Source organism: Scophthalmus maximus, chromosome 13 (genome assembly GCF_022379125.1).
Source record: "Scophthalmus maximus strain ysfricsl-2021 chromosome 13, ASM2237912v1, whole genome shotgun sequence".
NCBI lineage: Eukaryota > Metazoa > Chordata > Actinopteri > Pleuronectiformes > Scophthalmidae > Scophthalmus > Scophthalmus maximus.
The window spans coordinates 20,984,354-21,004,075 of NC_061527.1; the positions used below are offsets into that span (position 1 = coordinate 20,984,354).

At 44.3% G+C, this 19,722-nt stretch overlaps 2 protein-coding genes across 18 annotated transcripts in view; both read right to left on the reverse strand.

The window, feature by feature from the left end:
• Positions 1–6,913, reverse strand: part of kif1aa (kinesin family member 1Aa) — a 36,958-nt gene extending 30,045 nt beyond the window's left edge. For 8 of the 16 annotated variants that reach the window (XM_035648308.2, XM_035648297.2, XM_035648296.2 and 5 more), the window contains exons 1-2: positions 6,534–6,912; positions 4,527–4,689 (exon numbers count right to left, since the gene is read on the reverse strand). In XM_035648308.2, coding sequence (XP_035504201.1) covers positions 4,527–4,632 — 106 coding nt within the window. In that variant the 5' untranslated portion in view covers positions 4,633–4,689; positions 6,534–6,912. Of the gene's footprint in view, positions 1–4,526; positions 4,690–6,533 lie in introns of all 16 variants that reach the window. The other 8 variants (XM_035648294.2, XM_035648293.2, XM_035648291.2 and 5 more) reach the window with 2 other exon arrangements.
• A 3,761-nt stretch (positions 6,914–10,674) lies between these two features.
• LOC118318662 (tetratricopeptide repeat protein 39C) lies at positions 10,675–19,271 on the reverse strand. Of its 2 annotated transcripts, XM_035648516.2 has the most exons (15): positions 19,014–19,271; positions 18,683–18,924; positions 18,012–18,060; positions 16,895–17,023; positions 16,340–16,454; positions 15,279–15,639; positions 14,290–14,458; positions 13,828–13,921; positions 13,615–13,722; positions 13,419–13,528; positions 13,202–13,325; positions 13,012–13,109; positions 12,819–12,923; positions 12,644–12,682; positions 10,675–12,538 (listed from the first exon to the last, which is right to left on the reverse strand). In XM_035648516.2, exons 2-15 carry the CDS (start codon positions 18,829–18,831, stop codon positions 12,449–12,451), a joined length of 1,740 nt encoding a protein of 579 aa, XP_035504409.2. In that variant the 5' UTR covers positions 18,832–18,924; positions 19,014–19,271; the 3' UTR covers positions 10,675–12,448. The 2 variants fall into 2 exon arrangements, with proteins under 2 accessions (XP_035504409.2, XP_047192623.1); XM_047336667.1 differs by having other exon boundaries at positions 18,683–19,271.
• Between the last annotated feature and the right edge of the window lie 451 nt (positions 19,272–19,722).

Here is a 19,722-nt window from a genome sequence, read left to right on the forward strand (position 1 = left end):
CCATCCCTCACCATGACAAAGTGACGAGGCCCCATTCACTTTGTGTCCAGGAATATGAACACAGATGCACTACAGTTTACACACAGAACTCTCTTTGATGTTGAGCCAAGTAGCGTATTCAGCACTTAAAACATACAAGGCTCACTGCAAACCACAACGACAAAATCAATTTCACTAATAATCTAGAAAACATTTTCCACGCTACTTATTTCCCCATCTGTCTTCTGCCACAAATGGTCTTCTGCATTGGTGTGTCATGACATCAGACAAAATTAGAGATCCAAGTATTGATTTAGAATTGGAGGGACATGAGAATAAGGGGCATTAGCCCCTCTGCTCATCACATTCGTGTATCGGTGATGGTTGTTACCGGTTCCAGTGAACTGCGGTGTTGTTTGCTACAAAGCATCCCTTTAAAACTGACAGTAAAAAATCCCATTACCTATAATTATATGACCTCTTTCCAAACAACACACAGTTTTACATTGTTTTGTTTTTATACAGTATTTGTACTACTATAGGTCTACATATAGATCTAATATAATCTGACAGTGACGATGAAGGTCCCACAAGGTCTTAAGTGTGGTTATAACAGCAAAGGGCTTGGTTGACTTTCCTGGTTCAATCAAATCTGAATCTATTAATCACATAGAAGGAAAACATCAAATGAACCAAATTTTTTAAAGGAAACAGCGATTACTTTACCAAACCTATGAAAAGAAAAATATATCAAGATCTGACTGCCCAGATGTTTGCCCGGAGAAAAAACCTCAGCCGGACAGTAAACCAGTAAAGCATCGATCAATCGCTTACTCATCTATGACTGCTCTATGATTCATACAAGATGCCCCCCCCCCCGAGCACCGGAAAGAGAAGAGCCTTGCTCTCAGATAAGGCAATTACTTTAGAGTGGCAGTGACTGGCAGCGTATGACGGTTACCATAGCACTGCTGGCTTTAAATTGCTGACGTTCTCAGTGGTCACAGCCTGCGTGTCGGAGTCATCTCCACCTGCGGTCAGCCCCCTTTCAAAATCTGTCTTCTATTTTTATGGTGGAAACAGTGCTGAGTTTATAGATGACACCAGGTCTGGAAGTCATGTCACGGAGGGCAAACCTCATGAGACAAGATACAACAGCACCTCATTTATCTCCTGGCACTGAGCTCTTACACCACATCCCCAGAGGTGATGAGGAGCGTATGCACAAATCTGCCACATCCACACACATATCAGCATGATGTTGCATACGCTGGCTTCTACTTATATAGGTGGTTTGAGCGTAAACCCCAGACTTATTTTTACAACACATGAATCAGATCTTAAGAAGAAAGGGATCAGTGACAGTGTCTGTTTTCTGCCCAATCAGCTAATAGAATAATCAACTAATTATTTCAACCCCTAGCTTCTCTAGTTTAACCAAAATATTTGATACTGGTTCATGGAACCTTATCACCCTTTACCCTTCCACAAGTTTTTTTTATATATTTTTTTATAGAATTTCACCATAAATATCAAAATTCAAATTCAGGACATTAATAAATCTAGTTTTCCTACATTTCTTAGGCTTTAGGTTATTACATATTATTTTCACCAAAAATGTAATTATTAAAAGACAAGTTGATTGGTTGATTATCGTAAATTTAAAAAAATAATGACATTTGACAATAGAATTTACATTAGATTCCATACCATTGATCAAGAATATTAATTTCCAATGATTCATATATTTAGACTTTGATGTATCTCTTAATGAAAAAACTGTACGGGCCTTGTGTTCACCAGGTGGCCCAAATTTTTAGTTTACACACTTTTTTGTAGAACTTGTCATGATGTCAAACATATCACATCATGTATCCAAATTACAGTGGTGATTTTCTGCTCTGCTTTAATTTTAGCTGTTACTGTGTCATATTTTCAGTGTCCTATTGTGGCACATTCCATGTTCGTCCCTGTCATCGCTGCCGGGTCTTCATAACTGCGACTGAGATGCTGGTCAGACTGTCACGGCTGAGCTGCCCCAGTCAAAAGGAGAGGAAATGTGGCTGCGTCAGCAGGTCTGACAGGGGGGATGTGAACCCACCGACAGAGGCTGGAGGAGAGACACATACTGTACATGTAGGTGCTATACTCAGCAGCAGTTGTCTGCTGCTTCAGGTCGGCTTATAAAGTTTATAATGCCTAAGTCCATGAGACACAAATCTTCACAAGAGGCCCCGCAGCTTTCCATGTCAGCCCCAAATTAACATCTCAGTGCAGTAAACATTGTGCTGGGGAGTTTCAAAATGTGAAAATCTGTATCTGTTTCTGAAATACTTCTACCAAGTGTTGTCACCTAGCAGCACTCTAGAGGGAGGCCCATTCCTCCTTCAGGTCAGTCCCCTGCATCTTAATTAAGGTCAGCGTAGGAGGGAAGATCTCTCAAATAGCAAGATTACTGCCATTCTCCTGCTTTGTGGGAACTGGGCTATTGACCCACACATGAGTGTCAGAGAGCACAAAGCAGAGAGTGAGACACACAAAAAAAACAAGAACTCTTTCTTCTTCTTCCTTTCCTTAGCCCAGACTGCAGGAAGACAAAGAGGCATTTATACCCTGCCTCTGTACCCCCCTCCAGACACTGCAGCCAACGGGCTTTTCTCTATGGCATCAGTCTGCTCACATCCTCCGCTCACATCCACAGTCTGTTCTCTGCTGAAAGACCTGCAGTCTCACTGAAAATGGCTTAGTTCATTTGAGCAGCACGATTTTTTCTAGTGCAGCCGACATAATACTAAACTCAGTTTACTTTCTGGAGTACGTACAGTAGACTGATGAAACATAACCGTCATGTAGGCCTGACTATGATCTGGTCAGAAAGGCCTGCGGTAGTGTCTGGAGGGGCTGGTACTATACGGTGTTGTGGTGGTTTACACTGTTGCCTCACAGCAAGGAGGTTTGGGTTTGAATCCAGGTTTAGACCATTCAGGGCCTTTCTGTTTGGAGTTTGCATGTCCTCCCCATCTCTGTGTGGGTTTTCTCTGGTTACACCAGTTTCTATCCACAGTTCAAAAACATGCGGATTGGGGTTAGGTGGATTGGACATTCTAAAATGACCAGAGGTGTGAATGCTTGTTTGAAGGATAAATTCTATGACATGCTGCTGTGCTTTGACAGCCTGGTTGATGCTGTATACTGTTGAATGAATCCTCCAAAAACTGTGTGTTGGGTTCTTTCAGGTCTCCAAACAAACACCAGTTAACAAAAAGGTAGTGAATATTGTAGCAAATCATTTAGCATAAAGTGAAGAATAAGCAGCATGATGAGTATCATGTTGAGATGCCACTGGAATTCAGAAGTATTCAGAAGTCATAAATACCTGGTAAGTTAAAATTAATTAAAAACATCAAATAGGGTTTGTGTGATTAGAAATAAAATCCACATATTCATTCAGTAAGAATGTCTCCACAGACATCGTCACAGAGAATATATTCCTCGTGGACAACTGAGCCTCTGACCCAAGTTTATAAATGCTTTAAAATATTAAGTGTCCACTGCTGTACAGGAAGAAGCTCTGCGTCAAGGAACCACTCACCAAACAATTTAAGATTGTTTTAAAGATAATATATAGTTTTTGGAGTATTTAGTCTGCTGGGGAACCAGGATACAACAAATCACACGGTTAAAATATGAGAGTCCAAAAAGCAACCCAGCTTGTCGTCTAGTCACGCGTGACATGAGGAAGGAGGGGTAAGGTGGCTAAATTAGGCCAAACGGTAAATATTTCAGGAAGCCTCATCCATTAATGATGAATGGCTTTACCTTGCAAAGCAGACTACATATCAAGTATCTTTCCAATCTCCTCTCAACCAGTCCTCGCTCTGCGCACTCTATAACCCGAGAAACGTGGCCTGCTCTGAACTACGCACACCAACACTGCAATATATGGGCACGAAGACACAGAACACTGTCATTGTCTTTTACTATGGATGATTTTATAAGAGCACAATAGTTATGTTTCTTCCAAATTGTCTCTGTCTTTGTTGTGCTTATTGCATATTTTGCATTTTTGGTAGACTTGAAATCTTAATTACAAAAAAATTTCAATCTGACTAAATCCGCCACATAAATAAATATAAGTCGGAGTCCTAAATAAATATCAGGTCAAATTTGCAGGGAGAAATTTGCTCTAATCTCAATTGCCTTCCTCTGCTCACATCACGTGTCTTTAAATGGGCCTTGTTTGTTTACCACAGCTTTTGCACAGTCACCCCAGGTCCTACGCAGAGGAAATCTATCTAATAATCCTTCTTGCTGGAAACGATTGAGCTCGTGCCTTCTGGTTGGAGAAGAGTCCACGCGCTCAGGCTTACGTGGGAAAAGGTGCCAACCAATTTTTTTGGTGTGGCTACTTTTTTTTTTCCTTCCCGTAATCTAAATTCAATTTTGAATTTAAGACAGTAAAGCATAAGAGTACAAGTGGGTTTTTCGGATGGAGGCCTGGGGAGGCGGCACATTTCAGTAAAGAACTTTAGGGTTAGAGAACTTACTGGTTGTGTTCCCAGACATCTGAATGATGCATTTGCTGTCCTTCCCGATCTCCCTTGAATTGAAAGGGCGGACACGCACCGCCACCTTCACAGAGGCCCCTGCCATGGTGCTGTCTTCCTTAGCACCCTGGGGTGCCTTCTTTAGTGCCCCGGGCCTGCTGGTCTGTAGAAGGGAGCAGAGAGTGAATCCTGATTAATATGATTTTTCAGCAGTTATGTCATGTTACTTTATAATATCTTTTACATATGTTGGTTTTAAAAATGACAGGGGCTGAACATTACACCTTACAGTTGACGTGATCAGCACAATGGAGGACGTCAGTGCCCGTGCGGTTGTAACATGAAAAGGCCGTGCATCGTCAGCTCCAGCCGAGGGATAGGGATGATAAAGCTGGCAGCGACAAAAGAAGTGCAGCAGCAGCTAAATGTCAGGTTATTTCCCTGGATGACAATGGCGATGAAACCAGCCACAAATCCAGGGCCGGGCTCCGCTCAGCAGCTCGGCTTCACCAAAGACGACTCTGTCTCCTGAATGTGAACATTCAATCACTGTGCGATTTCAGTGTGTGGTGGCTTTGCGGGTGTGTGTATCAAGAACTACCGTGACTCATCGTCGGACCTGATCAGATTACATCCGTTTAACATTTTTATCAATAACTCACTTTAACAGCGAGCAACACAACACGATTAGCTTTCACTGCACGCCCCAGATTTAAACTTTATAAAACTATCACCATTTATATCATATCAACATGAACTATGTCTCTTTTTTTAACATAATCTATGCTGCTGATTTTGTATAATGTTTGATTTTGTGTACATTTTAAGGATTATGTTACAGTGGCTTGTGACTCGGATGTCTATCATCATCATCGTCGTCATCGTCAGTGGGTGTTGTAAATGTGCTGTGTCACCCTGCTTCCTGGTTTAACCTCCACTATGGACACCTAAACACGGCCATTTGTGAGATGCAGGCTAACACTGTTCCAAAAGAAGAAGAAAAAACAGCAAGCCAGGCTTTCAAGGCGGAACCATACTAGAAACCACACTGAGGACCAGTTGATACGATCAAATAATCAATATTAATACGGAAAATAACAAAGAAAATCCCGTACAATATGTCGCAATGAAGTGATGAAGATGAATGTTCACATGCTTGACGCCCATCTTGTCCTGTGTCGCGACTGCACGCACACTGATGAGTCTTCATCACCCCTTCTGAAGATTCAAACCTGTCATTTTTCTCTACTGACTTGCTTATTACTTTATTTATTTATTTATTGTCAAACATCCATCATCTGCACACACTGACACACACTCAGGACCAATCAGCTGGTGATGCAGCTCGGCTGGGCGGATACCTATTCCCCCCGTGACAAAGCCAAGCTAATGTGATTTTTTTTAAAAAGAAGAAAAAAAAGACATGCTCGGCATGTGCACATCAGCGTGACGACAGGTTGGCAACACTTTGAGGTTATTAATACTCATAAGCATAACACATTGCTGTAGTGCTTTCAACGTGGCAGCGCAGGTCAACAGCGGCTCGAGGCCTGTATCTTCGGACTCGGGCTGAAGACTGATAAAGAAAACAAATTGAAGAAGAAGAAGCTCACAGCTGAAGTGACTTGACGACTGATTACTTATGGCGTCATTGTCAAGAGCGTGTGCTACGTCACGTCCTCACGCCCGCCCTGCGCCAAGTGACGGGGGTCTCCGCTCCCTTCTGCTGGCGATACCGAAAGATATTCGATGGAAAAAAATGATAATAATTATGATAATAAATAAAGAACAAATTATATATTCTTTTTTTTTTTTAAAAAAAGACGACATACATGCAGCTTCAATGTCACTCTGCCTCTGCACTACTGTTCCCAGCGATGACAGCCTCTTCAATGGCCGCACCCAGTGCCCGTGTCCTCCCGGGAGCCTCTTTCGCCACCGAGTCAAATAAACACCGCGTCACTGAAGCTGCAGGAGGAGGAGGAAGAAGAACCGAGGTGAACCTACCTCCGCGGTGCCGCGAAGCACAACGAGCTGGTCGCGCTCGTCTGTTTCACTCCTCCGGCTCCGTGCGGCCACTTCCACCTCCTCCGCTCTCCTCCAGGTCCCCCGCCCCACCTCCCGCTAGCAGCCTCCTCTCGTCTCCATGAAAACGGGCCTAGGGCTGCGAGGTCGTGCCGCCGGCGCTCAGCGCTCCTCTGCCCGGCCTTTGCCGGCGGGTGATCCGCGGGGAGGAACAACGGGGAAGGACGGTCGGCCGCCGCTTCGCACTCCGGAGCGGGTCAAAATGGCTCTGTTGTCTCCCCGTCTCCGGCGAGGATGCTCGAGCTCCACTGAGCCGGTGACATCATCACCGAGGGTGGCAACAGCATCAATGCAGTAGTGGGACGGGAGGGGAGGGGGGAGGATGAAGAGGAGGAGGGAGGAGGAGGGAGGATGAAGAGGGAGGATGAGGAGGAGGAGGGAGGATGAAGAGGAGGAGGGAGGAGGAGGGGGGATGAGGAGGAGGAGGGAGGAGGAGGGGGGATGAGGAGGAGGAGGATGAGGGAGGATGAGGGAGGAGGATGAGGGAGGAGGAGGAGGAGGAGGGAGAATGAGGAAGAGGAGGAGGAGGAGGAGGGAGGATGAGGGCGTAGTGGGAGAAAGACGGAGCAAGGTTAGTCCCCCTCCGGAACACCTCACGTAACAGCTGCTGTATTTATCAGAAATAATAACAAATTTAAATTATATTTTTCCGTAGATAAAAGCAGCCTGTTCTGAGGTATATTAAAAAAAAGGGATTATATGTCTGTATATATGTAATAGGATTGGTTTTGAATGCAGTGCACAATAGGAGCACCAGGACGTATATGGGGGAATAAGGTTTAGTTAGTAGGTCAGGCCACGGACATCCAGCTGGGACAGGAGAAAGAGTCTTTGTGCAGTTTCTCACCAGTTGTTTCCCTGCAGCCCCTCTTTGCTACAATTCAAATAGTAAACCATAATGTACATACATAAGGCCTTTTTTCACCGCACACATTTTACTTAGTCGTAGTAAAGGAAAGAATTGCATGGGCTGTTAATGACTTAACAATAAAGTGCCCCATCACTCACAATTTTAAAATAAAGCCTGAAAGTGAAGCTGCTAAATTTCCTCGTTCATTTTTATTGTTACACTTTTCTTCCCTTTCCTTCTCTGACATGTCACAATGTGTTTTGTTAAAAAGGCCTTATGTTTCATATTAGATGAAAACTGCCGTGCTGTTGAGGGACATTAGTAAGACATTTGTAAGAAAAGGACGAGTGAAACACATTTGGTTAATAGCGGGACCCCTGGAGCTAGAGCTCACCAACCCGTGTTAAATGTTATCCAACACACCTGTATTGTCAAAATGAAGTACTTTACATCCAAATAATTTAAGAAAGTAACACAAGCAGGTCAAAGTATAGGTTGTAGACTACATGTATTTGAAACCGTCCTCTTTTAGACAAACAGTCAGACATTTCTGGGCATCTTATCAGAAAATACGAAGTTCTCCTGCCATGACCTCTGCTTGGCCTGAAATAATTCATTTGAGAGTGAGCACACAACATGAAGTGCAACCCCTGAGTTCTTCTCAATGAGGGGGCTTGTATAGGCAATCATTGGGCTGATTGGATGAGATGAGAGGAGCGGGCCCTAATAATCTCAACGTGTCCTTGTGCAAGTGACCCGACCCACACTGTTGGACTACAGGACCATAACGGTTAAGTGGATTTAAAGGTTGTTTCTATGGTACATTTTCTTTCCACTCTCATCCATTTGCAGATAAATGCATTGTTAAAAAAAAGAAAGAATCTTACCTACTGGGATCTGAAATCTGATCAGCAGTCGTGGACTTGGCAGTTGCATGTCTCCACACAGATGCAATACTACCTGTCAAACAGCTGTCTCCATATTTTATTCATTTCAAATGTCTTCCAGTGTATACATCTTAATTGAAATAGATAGTGAATGAGACTCACAAGAATAATTGTACCAAGCTTGTGTAGAGATACCAAAAAATATGTATTATAATAATAAAGGGTGTCTGTTCAACACGAGGCTTAGCAGCGGCAATGGGTAATGAACAGGAACTCTCTGTCTCGTGGTAGGATACTTTGGCCGCTCAGGTTTCAGGCTGAGTGAAACACAATTCAATTGTGTTTTGTGACCTTGCTCTTTGCACAGGCCTACCATTCCTACTGCTCTTACCCCTTCCCCTCCCTTTTTCTCTCTCTCTCTCTCTCACACACACACACACACACACACACACACACACTCACTGACACATTTGATTGATGTGCAAGTGTCTCTCATGGGTCCTCTCTGTCTCCACCGTTTCTATCTGATGCCCACTACTCTATTCAATTAATCAGCACTTATGATTTCGAGGTCTAATCCACACACTGAGAGAATATGCTGCTTGAAGCGTATCACAGTGGCTACCAATGCAGTGTGAATCACAACAGATAAAAAAAAGAGGAAAAAAGGATGATGTCACTCCTGTGAATCACCACAGACCACATTAGTCGTCAAGGTATCTACCTCAAACACACCCAGTCCTCTCTGTGTTAAAGTGAAGTAGGCCGAGTTGACGGCTCAGTTTTAGAAGTGAGCGTGAAAAGCAAATGTCTTTTGATTATTTAGGAGGACCAGCGTCCACTACAGGAAAATGGAGGAAGAGCCCGGGGTATTGTCTGTGCCCAGCCTTCCGGCTCCGCTCTGCCATGTCTAAATTCAGTTGCGCAGATGCCTGAATAATTTATTGTTTGAGTGAGCTGCCGCCTTGAGCCTAGTGTGACAGACATGTTTCCTTAAAGAGACACTCTTTGGTGTGTTTCTATCAGAGCATGTAGAGCGCCCATACTCCCGCCCTAATCATATTCAACATGGAAACAACAGAGACTATAATATATATATATATATATATATATATAATTTATACAATATATAATAGTTAACTGAATTTGAAATTTGTAAGAATAAATTATTATGAGAATAAAATGATGATAAACTACATGAACACACACACACACACACACAGTATTGCAGAATTACCACTAAGAAATCTAAAAATGTAATCATATGCGGTGGATGGATAATGACACAATTAGCAATAACCAAATCATGTTTCACCCACTTTTTATTTATCTTGATAGTGTAGCTTTATGAATAACATTTGTTGTAAAGGTGGGGCTAATTTGAACTATTTCATATAATATTTTGCAATCTATAATAATCTACATCACTATTTATTTGTTGATTTTCTTATTTCTTATTTTTAGAATTTTCAAGTTAATGAATCTGTCAAATTATTGAAATGGAGTAAGTAGTACACTTTATATTAAGTATAATACTTGAGCAAATGTACTTAGTTACATTCTTGTTTGGCTCAATATATTTTTGTGGAGCTTTCTCAATTGTAATTGTATCAAGATGTGGGAACATACACTAGATAGACTGTATATAAAGTACACAGCACTTCCCACAGGCTGCCTCTGAGAAAGGCTCCCTCTGGTGGAACAAAAGATAAATGGATAGTGTAGCTAGATAAAAAGTAAGGAATGATAGAGGAGGGGCGATGCAGAAACTCAGTGTGCACCTGTTGTTTTTTTTAAAATATTTTTCGATCTATATCAGCTTTAGGTTGCGTCTACAATCCTATAGGATGCAGAGACAACTCGAAAAATGCAGTTTTGAACCATGCATGATGTCATTTTCTGACTTCATCATGACATCATGGTTGCAGACAACCAGACATGGCAATAAGACATTGAACAGTGGTTAAACAGGCACATTTAAGGTTTGTCTGATTGTCTGCCACATTCGCTTTTACGTCAAAAGAACACAATGGGAATAAACTTTTAGACATCACCTCAGTGTTTGTCTCCTGGTTGTTCCAGGCCAGACGCTTGCCAAAGAAGAAGCTTCTCACAAGAGCCCCTTCCTCATTTCCTGCGGATCAGAGCGGTGCCCTCCTTGGCTTATGAAGAACTGGTTTGGTGCAGAAGCAGTATGACAGAACAAAATGTAGACGCGTTTGCCTCTCAGGCACCATCGACACTGCAACCATTGCACATCTGACATAAAAAGCCGTACAGTTTCAACGACCAAAAAAAAAAAATCCTACGCAAAGAAAACAAGCACTTATTTGTCTAGGTTAATGGAGAACCGTTTATTGTAGAGTTCGGTGACACATTGGAACACCATCATCCTTACATGTAACCGCAATTTCAACAAAATCTCATGACAAAAGGAAAAAAGTCTTAGTGACAGAGGTTTTTGGTACGGCAGGTAAGTGACATCTTATTGACATTTCACTGTTCACAACACCACTTGCATTGCACCAACCACCCGAACAGTGGTCGCCTTAACGTTTTACCACAATTAACATCCACCACAGCCACAGCAGGATGACTGGCTTTGTCGGACCAGCTAAGCGTGAGCAAAATAAAATGTATCCCTCTGCTTTCTTGAACATGAGATGAAAAAACACCTATAGTCATAGTTGAGAACCTTTGTAAATCAAAATGCTCTCTTGCTTATATTGCTCAGATGACCACGATTCAGAAGGAAAAACCCTGCACAGGAGACTTCATATGTACAGTGTAAAACTGTGTTGAGGATCTTACTACAGAAACATAACTCCTTATCCAATCCAAGATTATACTTTTGAACCAGCTTGATCAATAACACCGCTGTCTATCTTACAGGATTTGAAGGTTCAAGACTAAAATAGCATTATGTAAATGACGCTTGTTAAAGTACAACTCTGGCTATGTAATAAATAAACGTTTCACTATGATGGACTAATTAAAAAGCTTGTATCACTAAAACACTATCAAAAAAAAGTAGTTACTAATATATGTTTGGTGTGCTGCCAGTAAGCAGCACCAGTCAGTGGTAAAATCCCAGTACCGAAGGTACTGCATTATAAGACCTTGATGTATTGGCACAGTTGGACATACAGGAACATTTGACTTCGATAAAGCCACTGTTACCTTGCCATACCACGCATAGTGCACGGATCCAACACCTGGCGTTCTCACAGAACATCACTACGGCATTGAGAAGTGTGTGTTACTCAAGTACTGAAAATGTATCACGTCTTACGACTTGGGTGTGACTCACGGCAGCCTAGTTGTTACTACGGTGCGTGTGTGTGTGTGTGAGATTTGACGTGATCAATATCTAATGAGACTACAAGTTTGTCATTGAAAGTGTGTACATGTGTCCCCATGTCCTTTTTGCAATTTGACAAGCAGATTTTGACATTTTTATGAGAAGCACTACTTATTAAATAACTGCTGAAAATCTAATAACCCATTAAGTCCTCTATAAGAACAGATAAAATGTTAAATGTGACATATATTGCCTAACCTTCTTCATGATACGCCAAAGGAATTATTAATGATATTGCATTACTTTGCGTAAGATGTTCAAATGTCATGTTTTTAAAGAAGGTGGAAAACACAATTATCTGCATCTTTCTTTTTTTTTTTACTCTTTGTAAAGTTGCTTTTAAGGGGAGTACAGTATGATCTCATTAGAGGGTTACTTTTACGTGCTGAATTTGCTCACTGAAAGGGTGGAGGCGTAACGGAAATCCTCCAAATGCACAAGTTATTGAGGGAAAATTGTTACCAGCTAGCTAATACATGTGGGTGCAGAAAACACTTAAAGGAACAGTTACAGTTAGCGATATGATGAAATATACTTCCTTGTTGTCGCGCTCGCGGCCAAGTATTCATATCAGCCCGAGCAGTGAGTAAGATGACAAACAAGCGTATTTCTCAAAAATCCCTCAGAAGGATGAACAAACGCAGGAGCCAGTTCACTCGGATGTCAAACAGTTTGTTCTGAATGGCTTTAAAACTTGTCGTCAAAAGCCGCGAGCATACATAGCTTCTCCTTCCCGGAATCACTGGGGCACTACTTCCTTCAACGAGGCCAGGGCCGAATGGATGCGGACGTGGAGCCTGTTCTCAAAGTCATAGCCTGTAAAATCCTCCTGAAAACACGACAGAGATTTAGTCGTAACATATTAATATACTGTAGGCGAAAAAATATATAGTAATAAATGCACATTTTGCTGATTACTGTGTGAATATTTTACCTTTGCTTGAAGTAGCAATGACCTTCCCCTTCCCACTGTCTGGATTGCAAAATAAAAAGGTACAGTGGGTTATAACTGAGCACAAGGCCTCATCAGTAGAATTCACATAAAAGGGACATTTTCTTCATCATTATATTAACTGAAAACATATGAATGCAATGTGCAACAGTCAGACCTCAGGTTGTGCAAGGAGTATACATCCCAGTTCATAGACGGCATATGGTTGCACATAAGAGTTGATCTGCCGTCCGTACACATCTTTGGCAGCCAGCTGTAATGACTGGATTACAGACAGAATGGCTACATGAGTGACATTGGCAGTGTAGATTATTATGTGCACCATTCACGTACTCAGCGTGGGCTCATACCTGAAGAGCATCTCTCATGTTTCCATGACATTTGTGAATGGCACCAAGCAGGAGATGTTTCAAGCCTCTGCACGAGGCCTCATCTAAACTCTGTAACACTGACCAGACAAGAAAATATCATCACACACACACATACAAAATAAATAAAATTCTTTGAAATCTTACAGCAGCTAAGAACATGAACACTCACCCTGATTCATTATCTGCAATTTAGTTGAGGAGCAATTTGGAAGTGCTTTCCACAGATATAGCACTTCAACCACACCGAGGATGCATAGCTCTCTGGTGGGGGAGATCTTTCTCAATCTCTCAGCCTGCAGATGGAAAACAGACGGACACACATGTCATGACTTGAGAAAGAGGGGGGGGGGGGGGGGGAAAGGGGTTATATTTATAGCTGGACCAACCCTTTTCACAGCAAACTGCTCTATCTGGTTGTTTTTCCTCTTGAACAGCTTCTGCACATCTTTGAAAACGCCACTTGCTCCGTCCAGGTCACCGGCCGCACCCTGACACACTGGGCAAACACACGAGGGACTGTATGGAACACAGGTTTCGCATCCCGACAGTGCAAAGTTGTCTGTCAATGCGTGCGAGGCTCACCGCCGGTTAAGTAGGCGTAGTAGCACTGCGACCAGCGCGACTCGTTCTTCAGCCTCTCGAACGACCTGAACGCATCCTCGAAATTCATCTCTATCATGCTACACCAACCTGCCACCATGACAAAGCAGACGAGAGCCAAAATGAATCCTGAGCGCTGCGTCGCAACGCCTGGCGGCAGTGTGTCACGACTGACCCGTCGGATAAAACACGTACCGATCTCGTAGAGACACACGTGCTGGATCTCCCTTTGGTCCGATGCAAGCTCTAATGCATCGTGGAAACAGGCCAAAGCACTGTTGATATGGCACTGGGGACAGGGGAGGAGAGAACACACACACACACCGACAGCTAACAGTAATTATGTTAGACCCAAATGTGGTGCACGGCCTGGATGACAGTTAGATAAGTGGATGGTTGATCACGTGTTGGTGAGTGATGAACCGGTCCGTCATGCATAATCATTATGTTTCTTTGAACAGAGTTTTCTCGACTGGTTGATCTTTTCAGATTCTTCTGTAAAAAATGAATTTTGTCTTCTCTGTGTTTGCCGGACAACGTTTGGGTTCATTACAAACACATAATATTCAAGATTATTAAAGCCTGTACCTTCTGTCAATAGCTAAAGTTTACTCATCTATTGCTGATCGTTACCAGCCCTGAGCCTGGGGTACATACCTCGAGCCTATGAACCCGTCCTTTAAAGAACATGAAGAGCGACGAGTTGGGGTAGACCACCGACTTCCTCTGCAGAATACCCTTGGCTTCCAGCAGCCCCGCGTGCGTGTCCGAGCCATCCAGAGCAAAGAACGGCAGCACCACTGTGTGGTACCACAAGAGGGCCAACCTGAGCAGCACAACAACAACAACAGGCTGATCTCAACCGGAGGGTGTGTGTTAACCTTGACATACATGAAAGGTCAATAATATGCTTGAGATCTGACAGAAAAAGGGACACTGACGTGGTGCGCATGCTCCTGCTAGACTCTTAAACCTGCCATCAGCTACGTTCCTGCTCAGACAAACAAACCTTTACTACTGAGGTTTCATTTGAAAGTTCTTTCAAAAGCAGATGGGTTTATGGGTTGATTCTATAAATGTGTTTTTCAAATTTAGCAATTTTTGCTCTTGCTGTATTTTATTTATTTTGTAGGATTGCAAAACAGAATTCCACTGGACATCATTTAACCTACGACGGAGAAAAAATAAACACTAGTTTAAAGCAACTTTCATTGATTTTGACCCCTTAGTTAAACAACACTAACATATCACCTTATACTCAAAAGTTATGGCAATGTGTTGCTTACATACACATCCATTTGATTAATGTAACTGCAATGCTTGCTCTTGCGCTCTTGATAAGAAAAATGTGGCTCTTTTGCTGTGAATTGCTCCACTATGTTCACCAACTAGTTGCGACCTTTGTCTGCCTTGGGTGATGGAACGATAGTTTACAGTGGGTGAACCCAACGACACAAGTTGCAGATCATGAAACCGAAGCAGGTCGGGTGATAATTATCTGTGTGTGTTCGTCTCTATAGATCCACTTTTCACAAAACACCTTCATTTGATCCAAATGTATTGATAAGAGCAGCTTTAAACTCTTAGAGTTAAGACAATAAATCAAAGTCGGTCTCTCTGAAACGACTCGAGCTGCGCCTACTCACGTGGCCAGCGGTGCCTTCATGTCCTTGCTCTCGCTCGCGTACATGAGAGAGGACAGACCCTGGAGTCGGTCGCCGGGGAAACCGAGGAGGTTGATAATCTTGAGCAGGTGCGGTGGCACCATGGAGATGCACAGATGGAAGAGGCCGTAGCCGAAGCTGACGGAGCCCTTGAGCCGGTCCAAGGCCTCGGGCGTCACGCCGTTCTCACACGGCGCGTTGTGGTTGGCGTTGTCCGCCGAGAGGGAGTCCTGGTTGACCGAGGAGCTCGGCTGACAGGCCTCCTGCAGCTGGCTGATGTCACTGTGGCACTTGTTGTACATTTTCCACGCCTTGCGGAGAATCCAGCCTCCTTTGATATATGCTGTTGTTGGAAACAATTAACAGGAGACCATGATTTCCGATAATTCAATAAGCAAATAATGATTATGCTTAACATGATTTCATTAATCCAATTAGAAAGGTACATCTGACCAAACCAAGATCACCAGATCAAACCCGAAGATAATTACAATTTACAATAAGACACAATTGATATTGACATTTGTGTTTTTTTCTATCACTTAACTAATTAATCATTAATCCATTCATTAAATAATTGTTTAAGCACTTAATTGATCAAATAAACTACAGGGGCACATTACTTGAATGAGGAGCAATGTTCAACGCAACCTGTTAAAACTGTTATACAATGTCTTTGGTGGCACTACAGGAAGTTTTCTCACATCTGAGATAATAACCCTGATGATAGCCGAGGGGAGGGTCTAGCATTAACATGCCATTGGTTGCATTATGGGAAATGTAGGATCCAGTGTTTTTGAAGGACATAAAGTCAGAATATCTCGGCCCTTCTGCTACTTCCATCTTGACCTCTTTCTTGTTTCAATGTGTCCCCTGCACACCACACACCTTTATGATAATATGACATTTCTAAGTCACTTGGGTGCTCCTTTCGTTAAACAAATATTTCACATTAGACAGTACGCAGACACCACCGTGTTGACATTGTGTGCCAAACACTGGTTACCATGTGACAACATAAAAGGCGCTCGGCTCGTATTTACCAGAGAGCTCCTGTTTGACAAAGGAGAGCACGGCGAGGTACACCTGACAGTCGGCGACGATGATCTGTCTCTGAAGGCGGTCCACGACGACCACGCCCGACCGCTGGGAGTCCATCTGTGACGCGCACGCGCAGACACAACACACTTTCAGTCATCAGTATGCACAACAAGCACCCTGCGACTTGCTTCCCCCCACTGGCTGCTCGCCAGGGGAGCAAGAAGTTTTTCCTCCCCACAGCTGCTAGACAGGCCCCACACTGCTCATTCAGTTTGCTGATTACATTTCACAGAAGTACTAATTCAATCTGCGAGTAGGTTTGGCATGATCTCACCGCCGCCTGCATCATTAGGAGCGATGCCGAGGGATACAAACGTTGTTATCTGAAGTGCAGCCTGTTCTGGCTGTGATATTCGGAGATGTCAGCAGCAACCGAGACCAGTTTGCTCACTTGATGCTATCAAGATCACCTCAGGTCAGCGGTACGATGATCAGGAGTTTAATTTATACGTTCCCAATTGCCATCAACGGTCAGTACACACAGTTTTGTCACTCACACTCTTCTTTATCTTGTTTCTGATTGTCTCGATCACTCCGGCGCTGTCGCTCTCGCACAGCTTCTCAGTGGTCCTCAGGTCATCGCAGGCTGTCTGCATCTTTTCCTCCTCGAATGTCATCATGGCGTTCTGAAAGCGAAATGCAGCGCAATTCCTTAGACGCTCTGTTTTTGGTTCACTTGGCACGTGGCGGATTAAAAACCCCCTGTGTTGTTTGATTAGTCTTGATATTTAAGAGCAAATCTACGCTTGAGCTTAAATAAGGAGAAGGGGTGTTCTGTAACGCAGGCAAAGACAAAAGGGCTCTTTCTGTATAACAATGAATGGAGAAACACGGAGACATCTGTACAGCTGTGCGTTCGGGGCAGAAATACCGTAGAACATCTTTGCTGTGATGACGCGCAAAACCATTAGAGATCAGCCTGAACCAGGCAGGAAATGGTCACACGTGAAGGAAGGAGGACATACTTTATATAATACCGTATATTCAAGAGACTATGAGGGGACGGGCCCTCGTGGTTTCACATTAGCTTACATAAGATTTCTTGTTCCGCATTTAATTATCCCGGTGCACACACTGAGGCTTGCCATGATGGTCAGAAGATGCCACCACCACCCCCACTGCCCTCAAGGCCATTTAGCATCCGGGGGACAGAGGCTGACATCATCCCCGGCTTCCTATGGTGTGCGAGCGTCGACACGAGGGGCAGAGACAGTGAGTGCTAACGTGCGTGTGCTTGTGTGTGTGTGTGTGTGTGTGTGTGTGTGTGTGTGAACACCACACTGTGAAAACTCCCCCGCGTTCATCAGCGGCGGATGCAGCATTCTGGAGATGTGCTTCTCTGCTGTTCTTGAGAGAAAGATGCATCCATTATGCTAATGGTACGGAAAGGCAAGGGAGAGGTTGCCAGTGGTGACAACGATGCAGCCAGTTTGACACAATGGGGCCTTGATACTGTGTGGTTCCCTGAAGGGGAGAAAATGAACTGTGACGGTATTGGGCTTGGATCTAACTCCTCTGCCGCTTTACCAATTACATTAATAGCTGTTTTGCTATTTCTTAGCACTCACTGGTGTTTCATTTGACCATTTGATCGGCAGCTGAGAGGACACTCACCAGGAAACTGACGAAGCTGGCCCCAAAGCTCATCAGTGGGCTCTGGGTCCTACAGAGAGGGGGAAAAGGCGACCACAAAACACAACATTAAAATAATCACAAGATCGGGAAACGGATCGTGCGCGTATCTAGGAGGGGACGCCGAGAACTTTTTTTTCCTGCTGGCGCATTCTGGAGGCAGGTGCAGCCACACGGGACACTTTCTGTTGGACATGCGAGACAGACAGAGAGAAAGAGAGAGAGAGAGAGAGCGATTCCTTGAAGAAGGGGAAAGTGTCCGAAACTGGCTCGGATCAGGATAGAACAATCCACACACTGGTCACATGCGTAAGCCTCGAGTTGCAATGATCTGACAGTGTCGTGATACGATAAGACTAAAAAAAATTCCTCCTCTTCCGTAGGAGGTGGAATCTAGAGGGGGTGGCAGGTAAGACCGACCCCTGGGTGCCACAGACCCTCGCTCACTGATAAACAACCTCTGGCGATCTGTAACCTCCCGGAAGCAGTGAAAGAAACCATCTATTTGAATTATGCCGTTTTAATGCATGAGGCCACTGTGTGTACAGTACATGCTATACTCAGTATTTTAGATGAACATGGATCTAGGATATTGGTGGTGATATAACAAATCCGGGCTTGCAGCAGCAGATCACTTTAACAGATCAGATTACCTGTATCTCTTGAAGAGCTCGTCGCTCTCCTTGAATCCGTTGTTGAGCAGCATGTTGATGCCCTGCAGGGCCATCTCAGCATCATCGACGTACTCCGCCTTCTCCTCCACCTGCTGCTGCTGCTGCTGCTGCTGCTCGGGACCCGCCATTGTTCGTACCGCAGCTCGGAGGCAGAGTGTGATCTCGATGCGTCTCCGAAACAAACCCGCATTGGTTGATTTCCGCTGGATGAGGACGCGTCTCTGGTTGGCACAAAACAAAAAGATGAGAGAGAGAGCGAGAGAGAGAGAGGGGAGAAAGCAGCTCCCGCAGGCTCCAGACGTCTGTGCACCTCGGGAGGAGGATAGGCCACTGATGTCCAGACGGACGCGATCACGCTGCCCTCCGGCGATTCGCAGTGAGCATGGCGGGCGGCGGACCTCTGCGCGATCGGTCGCCAACGCGCGGTTGTCCGTCAGTCGATCCGCCGAATCCGTCACCTCGCAGCATCCGACGCGTTACATAACAGAGCGAGGAGGACCCGGGCTGCCGTGCCGTGCCGCGCCGTGCGGTGCCGCTGTGCCAGCCCCGCGTCGCGCGCGTCAAGCGGCCCGGCGTCATTACGCACGGCGCACCGCCGCGCGGACGGAGGGAGGCAGCCCGCTGAGGCGAAGCTGCATCCTGTCGGCCCCCATCACTCACACCCCCACCCCACCATAGCCCTCTCCTCCCATCGTCGGCCAATGGAGATATGGGGACAGTCATGGAGCTGCTCCAGGCTTCACTTTGGACAGTTTTTATTTAATGCATTTAAAGCAAACTGCTCACTGATAAGGATGCTAAGTGATTTGCTAAGGTTTTTTTTCCCCCCACAAACTAACAGCTGTGGAAGTTGTGAGAGGATGTCACAGACACATGAGAGGTGGTTTGATGTCAATAAATTCATAAATGAATGAGCTATTGGCAATGCAAACCTTGAAATATGCACATTAAAGCAAACTGCTCACTGATAAGGATGCTAAGGGATCTGCTGAGTAGGAATTCACCAACATTATGTTCCT